The 21,171-nt window shown below is 38.0% G+C and overlaps 1 protein-coding gene across 2 annotated transcripts in view; it reads right to left on the bottom strand.

Annotated features, from left to right (window-relative positions):
• DPY19L4 (dpy-19 like 4) overlaps positions 1-21,171 on the bottom strand; it is a 52,650-nt gene that overhangs the window by 25,356 nt on the left and 6,123 nt on the right. Inside the window, exons 3-15 of one of the 2 annotated variants that reach the window (XM_045006840.1) lie at positions 20,666-20,790; positions 18,966-19,056; positions 18,102-18,223; positions 16,518-16,663; positions 13,918-14,041; positions 13,036-13,170; positions 11,255-11,386; positions 11,062-11,160; positions 8,892-8,965; positions 5,810-5,968; positions 3,640-3,759; positions 2,550-2,670; positions 1,218-1,274 (exon numbers count right to left, since the gene is read on the bottom strand). In XM_045006840.1, coding sequence (XP_044862775.1) covers positions 1,218-1,274; positions 2,550-2,670; positions 3,640-3,759; positions 5,810-5,968; positions 8,892-8,965; positions 11,062-11,160; positions 11,255-11,386; positions 13,036-13,170; positions 13,918-14,041; positions 16,518-16,663; positions 18,102-18,223; positions 18,966-19,056; positions 20,666-20,790 — 1,505 coding nt within the window. The remainder of the gene's footprint in view (positions 1-1,217; positions 1,275-2,549; positions 2,671-3,639; positions 3,760-5,809; positions 5,969-8,891; positions 8,966-11,061; positions 11,161-11,254; positions 11,387-13,035; positions 13,171-13,917; positions 14,042-16,517; positions 16,664-18,101; positions 18,224-18,965; positions 19,057-20,665; positions 20,791-21,171) is intronic. The other variant, XM_045006841.1, reaches the window with a different exon arrangement.

Below are 21,171 nucleotides of genomic sequence, written 5' to 3' on the forward strand. Positions count from 1 at the left end.
CCACTGCCCTAGGGTCTCTGCCAATCTGACCCAAGGGAAAATTCCTCCCCAACTCCAATATGGTGATCAGTTAGACCCTGAGCATGCGGGCAAGACTCATCAGGCAGATACCTGGGAAAATTTTCTGTAGTAACAAAGCCCTCCCTATCTAGTGTCCCATCTCCGGCTGTTGGGGATTTTTGCTACTGGCAGTCGCCGATGGGCCACATGCCATTGTAGGCTGTTCCATCACACCATTCCCTCCATAAACTTATCAAGCTCAGTCTTGAAGCCAGTTAGGTTTTTTGCCCCCACCCCGTGCCCCTTGGAAGGCTGTTCCAGAACTTAACTCCTCGGTTAGAAACCTTTGCCTAATTTTGAGCCAGAACTTGTTGATGGCCAGTTTATATCTGTTTGTTCTTGTGTCCATGTCATCTCAGTACAGAGAAGAGCTACAATTTTCAGATACATTTGCTATTTACAAACTTAAATTTTAACAACTATTCACTCTGTAATATAACAACACCTGTTAAAAGAGCAATCTGATTCCTGTATAATGTCTATTTAACAAAAGCTCACTATTGTAATGATTGTTTTGTTTTTGATATTTACGTAGCAAGGATTTGTAAACCCTTTAACACTTCCTAAATAAATAAATTGTTAAAAAACAATCAAGTATTTAGAAATAGCCTTTCTGAACTACTGCAACATAGAACTGAACTTTTTTTAAAATCAGGACACATCTATGTAAGTGCCTAAATGGTATCCTTTAGTGTAGTATTTGAACATCTAGACTATTTCTATGTAAGGTTCTAAACTAAGAATTCCATTTCTTGTTGACAGGAGCTTTTCAAATGAAGCACTTGCAACTGCCTTCTGTAATTCTACTTCCAACTTAACTAACTGCCTCTCAGTGAAAACACGCATGGGATGACATACTCTTTAAAATGTTCCAATGTTTTACTTTTGCAATATTTTCTCTGTAGAATCACTTTACTTTATCAATCCAAAATTTAAATGAATGTTTGTTTTCAGCCAACAGACTAATGCATTTTTTAACTGCACCAGCCACAACTGTTATGTATCTCTGTACATACAACTATATATGATTTTATTTGCTGTTTTTAAAAGAACTGTGTTCATTAGAGCACACTTCACATAGGCACTATCTTCTCTCACCAGCAAGACATTACTTATACTGTGCCTACAATGAATACTTAAAATACTCTTTTTCTTACCTCTTTCCACAAGCTGAAACCTATTATACTTGGAACTGCCATACTCAGAATGAGAGCCTAGAATATTAAAAAAAAAAAAGATTACTGATAGCTCCTTTATTCCCCACACATGGAACCTGGGATATTTATTGTTTCTGCCTAAAAACTGAGACACAAGGTAGGAGAGGTAATATCTTTTATTGGACCTCATCTCTCTAATATTCTTGTACCAAATCGTATACAACAACACTGCACATTTAAAAGCTGTCAGCTGTAATAGAATGAGTCTCAGACATGAACATTAAATGACATTTGGACAAATTCTGCAGTTCTTAGTCAAGCAAAACTCAATGTGAACAAACAGGATTTTACTTGATTAAACATTGCAGAATTTGCTCACTGTAACTTTAGTAGTATTAGGCCTGAATAGTTTATTCTTCAAGTAACAGTGATGAAGTGCATAAATGAACTGGGGAAGGAAGCAAGAGTGAACAGGTTCTCTCTCATTAAAGTGATCAAGAGACAAAGAAAAAAAGAAAGAATGAAAAGTGCAATTCAATTTCCTTTAACCGTATTTATTCTCTCATTCAGAATCACAGTATTAATACAAAAGAACAGCCTATTATTCAGCATAGCAGCATTCCAGCTAATCAACCTCGTCTTGCAAAGAAGGAGTAGTATAACACAGTTTTGGTAATTTCTAGTAATGAATGTATGCAAAGCAATCTATTGACAATTAAAACTGCAGTAGATCAGTTAATTGCATGCATAAAATAAAACATGAAATAGAAACAAATAGATGTTCTTACATAACCTGGTATGAACTACAAACTGCCTTGGCAATTCTTACAGAGTACTACTGCTTGGCATTTACATAGCAAGTGACATGTCCAAAGCGTTGCACAAACATTCAATAAATAATTATTCCTCAGAGCACCCTTGAATCAGGTAACTGGCTATGATCCCCATTTTATGGAATGGTAAAACGTGGCAGAAAAGAGATGTGATTTACCCAAGGCCACTTATCACATCAGTGGTAGAGCTGGGATTACAACAGAAATGGTCCTGATTCCCACTGCAGCATTTATCCCTCTTAAACCCTGATGCCTTTTAGAGGCTGTAGCATAAACATGAGCAGACAAATGGTCTCAACAAATCTTATCTGAATAATTCCAGCTATTGTTTAGTTTGACAATTTTTCAATCTTTCCCGACAAGTAAATATAAATTTATCCAGGCTGCCCTATTTTTCTAACCTTAAATGTTTCTTTAGAATTCTCAATTACTCACCCCTTGTAAAAGAGAGGTACTCATTAGCTATAACAACTACCAACAATGGCTAAAAATGACTCACCAGCAATATTGGGTGTACAGCTCTCAGTCGAAGCCACTTGAAAAGCGTCATCCAAAGCTCAGGGGAGCATACACCAAATGCAGCAAGCATACACATATAGGGAGTCCACAGGTACTTTATGCTGGGAAACACCACAAAAATCCAAAGATGAGACATTGCACAAATTGTATTCAGACTCCAGACACAAACACACACTTGTCTCTAAAATTTATTTGGCTGACAGTCTGGAAAATGCCATTGTTCTAGTCTAAACAGCATTACATCTAATGTCATAAGAATAAATGTTCAGAATATCTTTTTAAACTGCTTTGCTGTTGCTTGACATGTCAAAACACACATCTCATGATGTCCTAAATAGACAAGGAGTAGAAGTCTTTTCCATTTCTAGTTTCCATGATACACCATGAATACGGCCCTACTTAATTTGCAATATTTTGGAAATTGCGGCTCCTGTAATATTAGGCTTCCACTGCAATTTTGACAGTGGGAGCCTCAGGCGGCCGACAGCAGGGGCCTCCACTCTCAGCCCTGGGCTCCTGACAGCAAATAATCATGGAAAAGTAATAATGGACCTTATTACCACAAATAGGCCCATTATTACTTTTCCACAATTTTCCATGGCTTGTCCACAACTCAGCAGCAATTATTGGACAAATCATCCCACGATTCAAGAATGGCCTTAACCACCTGGTGCATCAAAAAGTTACATAAGATTTCAATGGAACATCAGAATTTAAAAAGAATGCTAGCACAGCAGCTGAATTTGAAGACCAACAGGGGAATGATGAAAAATTTGTTCCAATTAACTTCTCAGATTTATGCTGGGAAAAACCTAAAAAAATGCATTCAAGAAACCAAAGATACTTAAGCACAGTCTACTTTTTTTTTTTTCCGTGTGTGTGTGGGGGAAATATATGGTCAAAGCTCACTCAGCTACTTCCTAGAGTAATTAGTAGTGTTGTATGTCAAATGGGTTTCAGAGAAGAATGTGGGAGGGGGACAATTTGGACAACTTCTAAAAGGGTGACTAAAGTGTCCAGTTAGTAATATTTTGCCACTTTCAAAACAGAAATATCAATATAAAACTTACCCTTCCGACATCATTGCAAGAGAACCCATTAACATTGTATGGATTACATGATAAGCTATCTCTGGCCTCTCTCCAATTCGGCCATCGTCAACTGTAATTTTTTCTTTGAGTGGTTCACCACTGCAGTTGGAAGAAAATGAAACAGCATTTATCTCACACAGTGTCTCAAGCTGTGATACCTATAAAAAACTTGACAACAGTTAGGCCACTGGTGTGCTGATACCACTATCTATCATGCTGACCAATATTATCTTATTGTTTCCTTGTACCCGCTGTCCATCTGTCTGTATTTATCTTATGTCTCTTGTCTTGTACTTAGATTGTAAGCTCTTTGGGGGCAGGGACTGTATGTTCTGTGCTTGTCTGGCTCCATGGCTCGATCCACGATTAGGGCTCCTAGGCATTACGAGAACACAAATAATAAATAACTTTAAAAGAGAATCTAATTCAAGAGTAAGAAGCCTTCACACACGTAACTATTCTGCACAGAAATATGCTGTACTTAAGCTAAACCATGCTTTGTCATATTATTAGCCCAACTGCAAGCTGTAGAATCAGTGTAACTACACCTATAATTTGAGGACAGCAAAAGGGATGGAAGAAAGTTCAATCTCATCATTACAGATCCTAGCAGTACCAGATTTAGGTTGCTATCTTGCATATATAAAACAAATCCATTCACCAACTGGGAAGGTGATGGGTGGAATGGGAAGGAATAGATTTTATTCAATCATAAAATTATTTTAAGCTACATCACAATAATAAACATCATTGTGACAAAATGGAGAACTAAGACTATTAATACTTCACAATCAAAAAATAATTTTTGGACTTTTTTTAGATTTTCCGAAAACGAGTTTTGTTGGACAAATTGAAGTCACTGCTTGTCACAAAGTTGTCATGATTACTACAAGTGAAAATCAATTTGAAGAATGAGAAAGTTAAAACTGACAAAATCATTATGCATCAAAGCTGATTACTTGTTACAAATCTCAGGGGAAACAACTTTCCAATAAATATGGCATAATCTTCATCTCCTAAAAGTCTGACAGATTTTGAAAAATCTACTCTCATCTCTGCCCCTTGCAAGTGGGAAGATTGACCTGGCATAGGAGGGAATCTACACCTTTCATTACATTCAGCACAATGTAAACTCTTCAGAAACGAGTAAGGTAATTTTCTAGCACTTAAGATTTCAAAGATAACCTTCTATATTAGGACCTATGCAATGGTACCATTCTAAGCCTGCAGACAGTTCCATTGCCTCTTCTACTGTGCACAGTTTTACCGAGCAAAAACAGATTCAAAATAAGGGTATGTTTACACTGTATTCAGGGAATTTGACTGCATGTGTAAGCACACCTGGGTTAGCTTTGTTTGAGCTAGCTCACTAAAAATAGCAGCATAGCTTCAGCAGCACAAGTGGTGGTATGAGCTAAACACTTGAGTGTGTACCTAGGCGGGCTTGTATTCTGGTGGCTAACTCATGCAACTGCCTGATCTGCCCTGATTTCAGTGCTATTTTTAGTGAGCGATCTCAATCAAAGAAAGCTCAGGTATGCCTACATCTGCTGCAATCACACACACACACACACACTGCAGTGAAGACATATTCAAAGAGGACACTAGGCAGTTTCATTGGTTCTTTTCAGAATCCTGTGGGCCACAGTGAAACAAAGGAATCAGGTCAGTTTTACTCTACTGCTTGGCTCTCAGCAGCAGAAGATACAGGCACTCAAAATAGGAGATCAGGGCCAAAAAAGACAGAGGAGAGGCCAACTACTGGAGATCAGGAGGTTGTGGTGGAGACAAATGCTAGAGAAAAATAAATCCTCTTGCAGCAGCCAGGAGGCTCTGCAGCTGGGGCGTGGGAACCCCCTACTCCCTACCAGAAACACACTAGTCAGAGGCTGACACAGAAGGAGCTCTTAGAAGGATCCAGGCCTCCTCTCTTCTGGCAGCAAGGGTGGGTGATGTACTACTTATCAGGGAATTATCTATGGAGCTCTCTTCCACTCATATTTGCTATCAAGCTATGGCTAAATTCATAAATGTTTTATACAGTTTTAAACCCTGGTCTATCAGAAGATTACAACTAATCGTTTATATATAATTTAATAATCGTCAAATTAGCTGTATAAAAATAAGTGATAAAAAATAAACCACTTACCTAATTCTCCTAAAAATGACTTGAGTTATAGAAGAAAGGCAGATAATTAATACTAAAATATAAAAAGGCAATAGAGATGACTGAGTTAGCCGCAAAAAAAAGTCTTGAGATGGCGTCTGAAGGGATTCTTGACAAAGAAGCCAGTTCACTGTAAAGTTCCTAGTAAGGTAGAAATATCACATATAAAAAAAAATATCAGCTTATTTGCTCAGCTGAATCCAAATTAATATATTTTCTCCCCAATAACAATTTTTTTTTCCAAATATATAATGGGTTTGCAGGCATTTTTTTTTAAATCATCTCATAAGCTCATCCTTGAAATGTATATTCTGTGATCTGAAAAGAGCAGGTTATAACATTTTATAAGCACTTCTATACAGGGAAAAATCCATTTCTAAAAACTTCATTCTGGGGAATCTCAAAGTACTTCACAGATATCAATGAATTAAACCTAATGACTTATTCTTGAGGAAAGAAAGTGTGTTTATCTCCATTTCACAGAGAAGGAAACTGAAAGCTGAGCTAGTTTATCAAAGATCACATAGGTAGCTTACAGCAGAGCCAAGAAAAGAACATGGTATTCCCAAGTTCCAGTCCTGGGTCTTAATCACTTGACAATCCTTCCTTCCTCTCACAAAAGAATTTAACTAGAGAACCGAGAAAGTCTAGTCTTTAATTTATGTATTGCTAGAAATCAATATCCTCTAATGGAATGTAAAACTGATGATGTAAACGATGCACTGAATTTGTCCATGTCTTCATCTCTTGTATCTTTACTAGGACTTGTCACCCTCTTTCTTCTCCTCCCTCTTTTCTTCTTTTTGCATCTATTCTAGAGAATCAAACCATTTTCAATCAACGTGTCTGGACAGAACCAGTTTAAGGATGAACAGTGCATTGTGTCCACATTAGTGGGCACTAGTGAGGAGTCACTTTAACAACTCTTGTGCCGCAATCCCTGTTCTAAACAAATTTAGTTGCACTGTCATCTTCGTACCTATCCCACAGTTTCCAGCGCTGTTCCCAGAAGCAATAGATTATGAGAGATTTTAACAGACCTTCTAAGATAACCTCAAGAGAGATAGGAAATTGTGAGAGGACAGATCAAGCTCCCATCATTCTAACGGGAAGTTTCACAATTATCCAGGAGGACTCTCATCCATTTGTCTCAATCACTGATTTAAGGGGAGTAACTCCATGTCTTAAAAGTGAAATAATCCAATCGCTGTAAAAAGTCTCATATACAGATCTCTAACACACCTGTTAGTTGAGATAAAACCAAAATTCTGACAAAATGTAGCCATTAAACACCTTTTCTGGAGCTTTCAGGAAAAATAAGAATGTTAATCACTGTGTCTTGGCTAAGCTTATTACATTCTGCCTTCCTAACATTCCCCCAGAAATTTCAGTTGTATGTAATTGTGTTCTTTACTTCCTGTCCTGAAATGCTATGAAGTCATTTTGTACAGAAGCAAGTGCATTTCAGTGGAGACGGTAGCACTTCCTCTATAGAGTTTGTAAACATTGGCCTCAGGTGCTAGGAGCTCTCAGAGTCCCACAAAGTGCATATTTCAATATTACCTATGTCTCATCTAAAATATTCTAGAATATCTGCAGTGATGGTGCCTGTCATTGACTCTGGTACTCTAGCTCCCTGCCCAATTATTATGGTTAAGAACACATTTTTAATATCCAGCCCTAACATTTTCTTCTCACCTTAAGGGTTACAGCACCTTGTCTTACAATCTTCCAAAACTTTCAATAATTCCCTCCGTTTACTTACAAAAATATGTTTGAGGTAACAATACTCATTGCTGATGCCGTCTCTCTCTCTCTCCATTCTCTTCCCTTTTCTAGACTATATGAATTTAGCTCCATGGTTTCCCATCATCATCTTAACCTCCCACTATTATTAGGTTTCAGAGTAGCAGCCGTGTTAGTCTGTATCCGCAAAAAGAACAGGAGTACTTGTGGCACCTTAGAGACTAACAAATTTATTTCAGCATGAGCTTTCGTGAGCTACAGCTCACTTCTTCGGATGCATAGAATGGAACACACAGACAGGAGATATTTATACATACAGAGAACATGAAAAGGTGGAAGTATGCATACCAACAGGAAGAGTCTAATCAACTGAGATGAGCTATCATCAGCAGGAGAAAAAAAAAACTTTTGAAGTGATAATTAAGATGACCCATAGAAGATGTGATTCCCTATGTTAAGTTCTCCTCACACCTTCTATGGGTCATCTTAATTATCACTTCAAAGGTTTTTCTTCTCCTGTTGATGATAGCTCATCTCAATTAATTAGACTCTTCCTGTTGGTATGCATACTTCCACCTTTTCATGTTCTCTGTATGTATAAATATCTCCTGTCTGTGTGTTCCATTCTAGGCATCCGAAGAAGTGAGCTGTAGCTCACGAAAGCTCATGCTGAAATAAATTTGTTAGTCTCTAAGGTGCCACAAGTACTCCTCTTCTTTTTACTATTATTAGGGTATGTCTACACTACCCGCCGGATCAGTGGGCAGCGATCGATCCAGCGGGGATCGATTTATCAAGTCTACTCTAGATAAATCGACCTCCGAGCCTCTCCCGTCAACTCCTGTACTCCAGCACCGCAAGAGGTGCAGGCGGAGTTGACGGGGGAGCGGCAGCAGTTGACTCACCATGGTGAAGACACACAATAAGTCGATCTAAGTACGTCGACTTCAGCTATATTATTCACGTAGATCAATTTCCCCACCCCCCAGTATAGACCAGGGCTTAGAAATATTGGTTAGAAGTAGGATGTTTTTCAGGGCTCTCTGATGCAGAGTTTAAATATTAAAAAAACCAAACCAGAACCTTTTACCCTTGCTGCAGGAAGTGGCACTGAAGTGCTACAGAATTCCAGAAACCCCAAGCACATCCTGTATGTGCCAAATTTCTAAAGTTTTTTTTTTAAAAGAAGGTAAGAAATTAGTTTCTAAGTTTTCCTACAAAATATTAGGAGAGTCTGCATTTAAATGCTTGTATTTTTCAAAGTAATTTCAAAATTCTATGTATTTTAGACAGCTGTAAATAAACAGCGCAAACTTACTTAGTTGTGTTTAATCCAAATTTTACTTCAAGGAACTTCAACATATGCTCATTTTCTTTATGGGGAACAAATGTCTGAAAAAAAATTAAGTGAAGATAACTAAATAGCACCTGTAACATAGCCTTCTTTTCCTTCAGATTACAAAACAGTGCATGGAATAACAACCCACCTCAAAAATATAGTTAAAACAAAGCTGTCATCAGTTCAGGAATTTCATAATACAGTAAAATCTTATTTAAATAAACGTTGCTTAGTATTTCCCAGAAGGTTGTATACTCTTCACTTCATTCAGGTTCTCCAAATGGAGAGAAGAGTGAAGAGTTGCCAGCCAGCTTCCACCAGACCAGCCACCAGCAGGGTGAAAGCTGCAAACTGGGTATAATCCCAGCACAGAGCAAAACAAAGAGGATGGTAATTGACTCCCCTAGTCAACACAGCCCTGGTTTAGCCAAAAGCTATGGGTGTTTCAGAGACCTTCAAATAAACTATATCCCTTAGCATTTACACTCTTTTCTTAACTTACTTTGTTCTGGCTAGATAATTCAGCTCTTGCATTTTACAAGATCAGCCAATTTTTCTGTGGCTCCAAGAGCATAAGATCCACACTTAATGCAGCAAGCAAAGGAAGGAGTTGGAGTGTTCTCTTACAAATCTTGCAAGTATTGGCTTTTTTTTTTTTTTTAAATCTATCTTAAGTAATACACCCAAGAAGAATTTGGGAGGGAGCGAGTGCAGGAAGTTTTTTTATTTTCTTTAAAAAAAAAAAAAAAAAAAGGCCTTGGCTTAGAAGAGGTACTTAGTCAAGAAAACATAAGGCTAAACCAAAGCAAAATCCCATTGTCTAATCCCAGCCCCTGATGACTCCCACTAAGACAGTGTCTCCCTTCCCGAGTTCCAGATGAAACTGAAAATTAATGTCCATCTTAAAATGTCACATCTATTCCTGGTTGCTTGCCCCATTCACACTGGCCAGCCAAGCCATAACAGACATTGTGCTTGAGGCACATTTATTAAACAATTTAAAATATGATTCACAGACTGTTTCTATGACGGAGTAGACTGGGCTTTAGTTTCAACCAAAAAGGTGTTATTTTGGATAAAAATACTTGAGTTATGAGAGGCAACTACATATTTTCACTTTGTTCACATTTATATTAGTGCTGTCAAACGATTAAAAAAATAATCACAATTAATTAAGAGATTAAAAATAGTCATGGTTAATCACTAAAGCAGTGGTGGACAACCTGCGGCCTGTCAGGGTAATCCGCTGGCAGGCCACGAGACAGTTTGTTTACATTGACTGCCACAGGCATGGCCATCCACAGCTCCCAGTGGCTGGGAACAGCGAACCGCGGCCACTGGGAGCTGCAGGCAGCTGTGCCTTCAGCAGTCAATGTAATCAAACTGTCTTGCGGCCCGCCAGCGGATTACCCTGATGGGCCACATGCTGCCTGCGGGCTGCAGATTGCCCACCACTGCTCTAAAGTTTTATATTGTTTTGTTTTTACGACCACTATAGACACACACACACACATATATATGTACACACGTGTGTACATTTATGTGTGTGTACATATATATGTGTGTGTGTGTATACACACACACACACACACACAATTCTACATATGTAAGTTGCACTTTCATGCTAAAGAGATTTCACTACAGTATTTGTATGAGGTGAAGTGAAAAATACTATTTATTTTGTTTATCTTTTTTACAGTGCAAATATTTGCAATAAAAATAATAATATAAAGTGAGCACTATACACTTGATATTCTGCGTTTAATTGAAATCAATACATTTGAAAATGAAGAAAATCATCCACAAATATTTATAATAAATTTAAATTGGTATTCTATTATTGTTTAACAATGCGATTAAACTGCAATTAATCATGACTTTTTTTTAATCTAGTTAATTTGTTTTGCATTAATCGTTTGAGTTAACTGTGAATAACTGACAGCCCTAATTTGTATATTTCCCCATAAAACGAAAGTGGCTAAAGATTTAATTCTTCCATTTTCCATTAACCTAGTCCAACAACAGCTTCACAGGATAAGCATTATTTGAGAAGGTTTTTTTGCTAAGATTACTTTTATAAAGACATAACTGCATCCCTCCCTATAGGACATCAACCAATTAAATATCTCTTTCTAAAGGTAAATCTTACCTTCAGTAAGAAATTCATTGTCACTGATATCGTAAATACCAAGTAAAAGTACATTATTTTTAGCATCCTTGAAATAAATGTGCCCTTTTTCATATTCATCTGCAAAAATAAATATTTAAAAATGTGAATTATTTGGAGTTCAGCGTAAACAACATAAACTACACACCGAATCAGAAAACGATATCCCAATTACCTGAAGGCATTTAGAGAGCATTAAAGCTGCTACAAGGCTTAGTAATGGAGATACTAATAAAGCTGGATTTTCAAACTGTAAGAGATATCCCAGGAACAGGGAGAACAGATAGATTTTGTACACTTCATGCACCTGTTGGGGAAAAAAATAAAAATAAAACAAACCTTTAGTTCATACCTTGCTTACAAAACAGTGGAACAACTACAAGTGACAGAAACTTGTGAATCCTTTTACGGCGCAATCCTAAGAATTCAGTATTTTAAAAGTGGTTCCACCTTTGTCTATTGCAAAAATTGCTTGTACAATGTAAAATGTAAACAGTGTTGCCCTGCTAACCTGACGTTGAAAAAGACAGACTCTAGCTCAATACCCATCTTCCCATCCAGAGATATCAGAAAGTACAGTTCTACTCTGAAAGGTAGCTATGGTGGGGTTCCATGATTATCGCTCAGTGACTCCATAGCACATTTGTAAAAGTACATGACATGACTAAAAGGCTATGTTTTACGAGATACTTTTCTTCTTCCACTTCACTTGCATATCACCTTACCATGTCACACTACTTAGAATGTTCACATGTAGGTACTGCAACTTGCTTACCATTACTTACCTCTGGGTAAACAGAATCCAGCAATTCTGATACTTACAATTCTTTATGTATATGCAAACATACAGTGAAAGAATTTACAATGTGCATTTTAAAATATAGTGGTTTCTTCAATAGACCAGCAATATGGTCCCATCAGTTTGGGACTAAAGCATGTAAGAGTTGGTGTGCAGAACTTGTTCCCCACTGTGGGGGAATGGAAAGGAAGCTAATTTGTTGATTTAAAATAAAATAAAATAAAATTAAATAATTGGAAATATAACCTATCTCCTAGAACTGGAAGGAACCTTGAAAGGTCATCAAGTCCAGCCCCCTGCCTTCACTAGCAGGACCACCACTGATTTTTGCCCCAGATTCCTAAGTGGCCCTCTCAAGGATTGAACTCACAACCCTGGGTTTAGTAGGCCAATGTGCAAACCACTGAGCTATCCTTAAGTCACACTGTGTTTGGGGAGGGAGAAGTTGTTTACTTTTGTGGGTTTTTTTGAAATCTGGAAGGCACACATGTGCCATGCTGAGGGGTACAGTACAAGAACCTAAATAAAAGATTATTCATTTTTATATTCAATCATTTTTCAGAGTAGTTCCAAACTTTTAATATTTCCCCCTACTGAACCTCCTGTTTACATAAGTTATCCAGCCATAAAGGCTGCTTAACCAACTATAGGGGAGAATCATTCAGTGCAAAGTGAGTTTCCAGTAGTATGGAGCCCGCAGACAGGCCCCTAGGCACCTCCCCTTCCTGCTGCCATACACAAAAGAAAAGGGGACATGACCAGAGCAAAGCAGATGTGCTTGTACACTAATTCATGGCTACAATCCAGACCTCACTTTTTTTTTCGGGGGGGTGGGGGGAGGGAGGGAGAAGTGTTACAGCCAGTGAGTCTTAGAGCAGTCCTCAGGCTCTTCTAAGCCTCAAATTGCTCTATACCAGAAGACCAGGCCCCGTCAACCCCTGATCCCCAGAAGACGAGAGTGTAAAGATGAGCTTAGTCATGAGAATAAAGTGGCGTTAGTGTTATGTGCACTTTAGCTGGACTCCAGGTTTGGCTCTAACTCACAAACAGAGATAATCTGTGCCCTTTGGAGTTTGTGGAAACAAAACATTGCAGTTACTGTAGTTGTTTAATTCAAGTTTCCAACAAACAATCAATAGTTTGAAGAGTCATAATACCTTATCTGTCTGCACAAGGGCAAAGCTGTCCAGCAGGAGGAGAGAGACAGCCTGGACAAACAGCAGATAGTGACTGTACTCCCACATCATCATGAAAGTATATGTTGAAGCACTCACCAAAAGGTAGCAAAACCTCTAGGGAAACACAGAAGAACATTAAACTTAATTATCATATATTTCTGCCATAAGAAAAATTGAAAGATAATTAAAACAAAAATCAGTTCACTAGTAATGTAAATTATTTCTTTAAAGAATTAAAACACTAAACTAAGAGTTCATCAATTTCTCAGAAGGGAGTTTCATTTTCTTTGCACTGGATAGTGGGGGTGGGCATGGTAAGGGGTTTTAATATTACTGATAAGCAGCTAGTTTTTAGTTAGCTGAATTCTTCTTTGCCCCAGTTTAGTCTTTATTCAGTGAGGAGAGAAGAGGTCATATTTGAAGCAGTCAAAATCAAATGAGACATGTCAGAAGAAATTACCAACCTAGACAAGGGACAGGAAGAGGTATCTACCACCATATTTCCGACTCCCTGAATAGTGAGGAAAGAACCAAATTCTCTATAACCTTATGCAGTCAAAAAACTCAAAAAACAAACCCCCACACAACTTTTGACAAATTTCAGAAGTGAGAGAGTTGGTGGCATTAATATAAGGTTGATTCCCATACTGTTCCCCTCAACCACCATGGTAACATTAGAGGACAGGGGAACATTCACTTTGCAGTGAAACTAAAGTACCAGGTGTACTCCAGATGGCTGCTTTGCAAAAAACAAACAATTTTTTCTCTTCTTATTGAAAGACAATAAGGTAACAAAGGTGTATCTACTTTGGAGCACATTTCTAATAGTTGCATTTTGTTAAGAAAGTACTTGTGTTTTACCTCAGCAGAAAAATTTATGTTGTTTTTTAAATAGCCTGTAAGAGCTGCAACTTGACATGCAAAATATGGCAATGCCCAATTTTCCCTTAAAGGAATGGAGTAGTCGATTCTTGTTGTATCTGTCCTAAAACAAAGCGTAGAAGAACAAAAGAGAACTATTAAGTTGTTTATGGAATAAAAATATTATGGGAAACCAATTCTGGTTATCATAGATATCTTATTAGCAAACCATTCCTGTTACTGGTGTTTTAATATACTGCACTGTTTACTAGAAACAAAAATCTATTTTACTATTGGTAAAAGTCACAAGTTTAACATAGTCAAAATGGAGGGACTTAAAATCTTTATTCAGCTATAAGTATTCTACCACTTTATGCATACGAATAGTCAATAGGACTACTCAGATGACTAAGGTTTGTAGGTCAGGGCCCATAAGGGCTGCCTTTCACATTAAGATGAAGTATGGGTTATGGCAGAGAGAATAGATTGTTTACAACTATTACGCAATATACTTTTTAGACAAGGACTTTCTCAACTGCTTAAAACATATCTGCATGATGTCTCAGGAGTCATGTAACATTACCAAACAGCGATCCAGCACCTGTTGATACTCTGCCTACTTCTGAGACTTTTACTGACAAAATGGAGACTACTGATTGATGGAGTGCAAAGACCAGAAAAACATTAGGATTTTCTTATAAAATGTGACTGAACAGCTTCCACACAACTTGAGTCGCAGGGTAACATTTTCAAAAATGCCTAAATAATATGAGTGCCTAAGTCCCACTTAGGAACCTATGTCCCACTGACTTTCAGTGAAACTGATGCATAAGTGCCTAAGTCACTTTTGAAAATTGGATTTAGGCTCCTAAATTGTTTAGGCACTTGAAAAAAGTTACCCCCATCTAATTTTTGCTTCTCCAGATACCCTCACAGTGGTCCATTCAGAGCTCTGTATCCACTTTTGCTTTCAATTTCCAAACTTGTTTAATTTTGCTTGCTCATGGAAAAAAATACAGATTATTCACCATTACCATTTCCTTTTCTACTTCATGTACTTCAGCCAGCCAGCAAATGAACAGCATTTTTATTTGCTGATCACAGCCTGAACAGTGATGACTTTATACCTTTCCTCAAAGAAAGTGCTCTTCAAAAGTTTCAATTTAAATTCATCAGGACCCCGTTTATCTGATCTAATTAAAACCAGGTCCAGATTGGATAATAAAAAATTCGGATAATCTGGAGAATGGGAAAGTGTGTGGCTGGAGTGCCATCTAGTGGCCACAGAAGAGATTGGACCTGTGTGTGCTGGTTGTTTGGTACCGAGAGCTGGATAATGGAGAGTTAGGCTACGTCTACACTACCCGCCGTATCGGCGGGTAGCGATCGATTTTTCAGGGATCGATATATCGCGTCTCATCTAGACGCGATATATCGATCCCCGAACGCGCTTATATCGATTCCGGAACTCCACCACCGCGAACGGCGGTGGCGTCGTCGATATGGAGAGCCCCGGAGATCGATCCCGCGCCGTGAGGACGGGTAAGTTATCGATATAAGATACTTCGACTTCAGCTACGTTATTCACGTAGCTGAAGTTGCGTATCTTATATCGATTTTTCCCCTTAGTGTAGACCAGCCCCAAGATAAACAAGGTTCTACTGTACATCATTAGTACTTTGCACTTCCATAGGTCTTTCCTTCCAAGAATCTCAAAGTGCTTTTCAGCCAATAATAAATCACAGATGCATAGTAAATCAGTGACAAAATTAGGAGTTAAACTCAAATCGTTTATTCTCAGAACCAGTTCATGTCATTAAACTCTTCAACATACTTTATAGAGGTTCATAACAGGGAGCTTTCAGGTAAGTGACACATTAAACAACAAATTTGGACAACAAGATCTTCTAAATAAGAGAGATTCTACTTTGCTACAGAAAGCAGATTCAGAAAGCCAAGAGGCTTTGAAGACACATGCACAGGGCATGAAGTTCAAGGCAAGAGAACCACAACCAAAACAATGAAGAGCTGGCCAGAGCATGAGATTTCCATTTCATGGCAACTGTCAAGGTTTTGAAATTTGTTTTCCTTCCACACTGGAACAAAAACAAAACCTTTTAAATGTTTTTGCCAAATGGAATTTTGTTGAAACATCTGCTCTCTCTCACTCTGTGACCAGGGAATCCATCTTGGACTTCAAAAACCTTCCCATCAAACAGGGCCGGCTCCAGGGGTTTTGCCACCCCAAGCAGCCAAAAAAAAAAAAAAAAAAAAAGCCACGATTGCGATCTGCGGCAATTCAGCAGGAGGTCCTTCGCTCCAAGCAGGAGCGAGGGACCCTCCGCCGAATTGCCGCCGAATACTTGAAAGTGCCGCCCCGCTCCGGAGTGGCCGCCCCAAGCACCTGCTTGATAAGCTGGTGCCTGGAGCCGGCCCTGCCATCAAAAACTTTGAAATTGATATATCTCCATAAAATGTTTCAACTTCAATTAAATAACATTTTAAAAAAATGTTTCAACAAAAATGTTCTGACTAGCTCTACAAATATTTTTTAAATGCCTTACTGACAAACTAGATTACATAATAGGTGTTTTTCTTACCTGTTAATAATGAACCATGCTACGGTCAGCATTCCTGCCAACCAAGTCCCACTCATAACCCAACTGGTTACAAACAATGCAGCCATATAAATTCCCTGCAATCCAAAAACTATACCAATGTAGAAATACACTGGCTCGATAACCTCCTGAAATTACAAATAAAAGTAAAGACACATAGCAGCAACTGAGCTGAAATTGTAAATTATGACTATATACTGCTAACAGGGTGCTAGATACTTTACAGACAGATAAGATATGTTCCCTATCATAAGAGCATATGTTTTAAGTATACAACATAAAAATGCTCCAGGATAGAGAGACAGATTTTCTGTGTGCACGCGCACACACACAAAACAGAGTGAATTAACATCAGAGTTTAGCACACATCTTGGTGCTATGATCTGGGGTTTGTATTAATAGTGAGGATTTCACATTGATCAGGTTTGATAACACCTTACTGCAGTGAGATTTTAAGTATATAGGCCTCTTGAAGGGAGAGAGTTTAAAGGAGAAACTTTGATAAAGTGAAAGCATGGCAGATGAGGTTACAGATGGACTTGTCTAAGTGTAAATATTTTGCCACTTACCTATAACTGATTAACCTCTCCCCATGCCCCCCCCAAAAAAGCATAGAGGGAGGCCAGGTCTACACTACAAAGTTTTGTCAACATAGCTATTTTGGTCAGGGATATGAAAAAAACCCACAGCCCCTAGCCAACATAGCTATGCCAGCAAAATCTCAGTGCAGATGCAGCAATGTTGAAAGAAGAGCGCTTCTGTCCACAAAATATTCAGGGAGGGGTGATGTTACTATGCCAACAGAAAAACACCTTCTGCTGGCACAAGCTGTGTCTACACTAGGGGGCTTGTCTGGTATAGCTATACTGGCAAAGCATTTGTACAGTTGACCAGGCCGCGGTTATATCTGTATAAAAGTGCTTATACCAGTATACTTTGTTCCAGTTTGGGAACCAAAATAAGCTGTATTGGTATAAGGCACTCCTAAACCGTATAGCTGCATCTACATTAGATGGGTTTTTTCCATTCAGTAACACCCCCCCACCCCAACCAACAGTTATGATGATAAAACTTTCAAGTGTAGACCTACTCAAAATAGACTGTGCAGGGCCTTCTAGCTTTTATTGCAGAAACAATTTAAATCAGTATGGTAGATTTACATTTCAAAGTCCTTTCCAAAACATTATTTAATCCTTCCTTTGTGAAGTAAGCCTGACTAACTAAATTGTGATTTGCCCAAGGTCACGTGGGATATGTCTACAATAAACTTCTGCAGACGTACAAATTGACTCTCAGTTAACTCAAGCGGCTAACATATGTAAAGGCTAGTGTGGACATTCCTCACACTTCTGAAACAGGCTACAAATGTAAAGAACAAACAGCACTAAGTAAAGAAGTCTAGCATAGACAAGCCCAGAGAGCCTGTCAGAGACTGGATTAGAGCTCAGGAGACCCTGGATCCCAGTGTTATGCTCAGACCACATCCTTTCAACACACACAGCAAACAAAACTTCATACTCATATTATACTGTAAAAATAAAAGCAAAGCAGAAGAGAGACACATACTTCGCTACCAGATGCTTGATATAAAACACTGGCAATCAACTCTGGATACAATGTCATTTGCTGCACTGCATTTATAGTCCTCAGCGATACAGTTTTATTGTTGTGTGTCAGCTCATAAACACCTGAAGGCAGAAAAGATTTTTTCTAAAATCAGTTATCCTGCTTGTAGGAACAACAACAGTAATAGTTGTGTAAAAGCAGGATGGCAGTAGATCAGACTATTAAGACTACTGACTGATACACCCACACATAATTTAAAAGGAAGAAGAAAGGACTGTGCTAGTTGCAACCTCACCTTGATTATTTTGAGGAAGTCAGCATTAAGTTATTTCCATTTATAAACATCCGTTGAGCTAGCCTTTAAATTTAGAGTCCAAGTTCACTGCCTAAAGCTTAAATAGTCTATTCTAGTATACATCAGGATTTTTTAAACTGTTCACTTGATGCAATGTATCCCTTCCCAAACAATGGAATTTGGTGTATACTTTCTTAATCACATTTTGAGGTTAACATGAAAATCAGAAAGGGAAAAACCACTGAGAAATTAAAGAGCATCTACATATTTAAAAAAGCGGCATGTATATTTATAAATAAACAAACATGCATGCATAAATTCCAGACGATTGTTTAAAGTTACAGAATGAAGAACATGCTCAACAAGTATGCTCCTCCAACAACACCACTACTAAAACAAGACTCTTCACTGCACATGCATCTCCCTTTGGGAAGAGGATGAGAAAACAAACACACGATACATGTGTTGTCATGTTGCTTAATGTACTAATGGAAGGAACTCAGATATTCTGGTGATAAGTATGGTATAAAAACCTATATAGACGTGACTAGAATAAACGTTTGTCATACCTCTTTCAAAGGAAGGAGCCTTTAGCAGTTCTTTATAAAATGAGTAATATATGGCACTGTCACTCTGAAATGTAATCTCTCGTTCAAGTTCCTAGAAGAAAATAAAATAATTAAATATACATTTACCCCCTATAATTTCTTCTTCTAAAAGCCCACATATTTTCAGATAGGCTAGTTTTGTAATATAGCATATGGATATGAATCCATATCTTCAAAATATTAATCTTCACTGCACCTCTGTCATATATGTATTGTTACCTATAATGTACAGATCCTGAAACTGACACTGAGAATCAAAGCGACTTGCCCAAAACCACATGGTAAATCAGTCAGACTAAGTTTGGCCAGGCTCTGTCATTCCCAGTGTCACGCCCACTGTTGCTGCTTTGGTGACATGGGCCTGGTTTTAGAATGTTCATATTCACATATTATTTTGAAATGCTGCCAAATATTTTCTGAGCAATGCAAGTGACACAAGAGAAATGGTGATTTTCAGTTTGGATCTCAGCAAAACCTGAACAGAATTTCACAGAATAAAGAAAAGGCTTTCCTCATGCAAAATTTTAGAGAATTGCTCCGAATAACATAGGCATTAAAGTATCTTAAAAAGAGGTCACAAGAATCTTATAATAAAAAAGCCCTAAGCAACCTAAATATAGAGGTCGCTACCAGCTGTCCGTACAATGTTTTGCAGGGACACCTTAAAAATCAACATGATGGGTTTCGAAATATTTGTAGGTCTAGTACATCTAGAACAGATCTTATATAGTACAGCACCTTTTGCCAACATAACACAGGTAAAACACATCATGTGGGTGTAGCACACCTCTTAAAACTTCTAGATTATTTTGGCCATAAAGAGTGTTTTCTCAACAAGACAAGAAGTATAAAACCTAGTGAGTGTATTGATGTTGTCAAAACAAGAACACCAGATGGAAACCAGCAAAGCTTGTTTAGATGATTATATACTTATATATATAAGGTATAACAGCTCTTCTCATCAGTATAGTGCTTTGCAAATATTGACTACTAATGAATCCAAAATCCCTGTAAAAAAAGCATTATCTCCATTTTACATATGGGAAAAACAGGAACACATGAATAATATGCTCAAGACACAGGGCGAGTTGGGGTCAGATCTGGAATTAGAACCCAAGAAGTTTCTAATGTCTAGCAGCAGATAAGACACGTCCCTTCTCAGAGAGTTTGCAACTTAAATGAGCGAGGATACAGCATCCACCAGAATGGGATGAGGGAAGGACAGACATACATTGTATCCACCATTATGCAGTTACTCAGTTTAGGCATATGTAGATGTGGGTGGCTCCATTTTAGGATTTTTTTTTTTTTTAATAGTGCATACAATATTATGTAGGCATTGCTGCAGAAGTCAGTTTTCAGGAGTGATATGAATGAGCTGAGGGTGGAGGCTTCTCCAAGAGACTGTAGAAGGGTGTTCAAACTATAAAGAACAGGACAGAAAATGGCATGAAGACATATGTTAGAGGAGATGAGGGAAATTAAGATTGGCATTATTGGCAGAAAGGATACAAAGGAGAGACCTTGTCACAAATGTAAGCAAAGACTACATGATTTAGGGATTTGAAAGCAGGAACCAGAAGTTTGAACCTGACATCCTGATTAATGGGAAGAATTAAAAACACAATATAACATTATTTTAGAACTATCCTACTTTTTACCTGCCTGCTGGAGAACCAGAATTTCCGTTCATGGTATGTTGAGAGGTACACAGCATACATCATCCCACTAGTGACAGCTGCGACACAGCCAAAGAAAAGCTTTGCAAAACGTTGAAATAAGACATCTGTAAAAGAATATTAAAAAGCAAAAATACTCCAGAGAAATACAGCACTTTTGTTAAAAAAAAAAAAAAAAGTTGGCACATTAAGTTCACTATGACTAGTTTACTTACAATTCAACAAGTTAAGGCCCTTAAAATTAACCTAATATTTCATCGCAGACACATGAAGAAACCATATAGCAGAGTTGCATTCCTTGAAAGGGGGTTTTATCCCTCAGTCCACACTACTGCTGAATGGGGATTTCATAGATAAATACCTACACATCATGCTGAAAATTTACCCCCATATTAACTGTCATGATTTCTGAAACAATCTAGTGAAGGAAATACATCCTAGAGAAAACAACACTAAACTCTGGATTTTATTACACACACCATAATAGA

The sequence above is a fragment of the Mauremys mutica genome, chromosome 2, assembly GCF_020497125.1.
Source record: "Mauremys mutica isolate MM-2020 ecotype Southern chromosome 2, ASM2049712v1, whole genome shotgun sequence".
Classification (NCBI taxonomy): Eukaryota; Metazoa; Chordata; order Testudines; family Geoemydidae; genus Mauremys; species Mauremys mutica.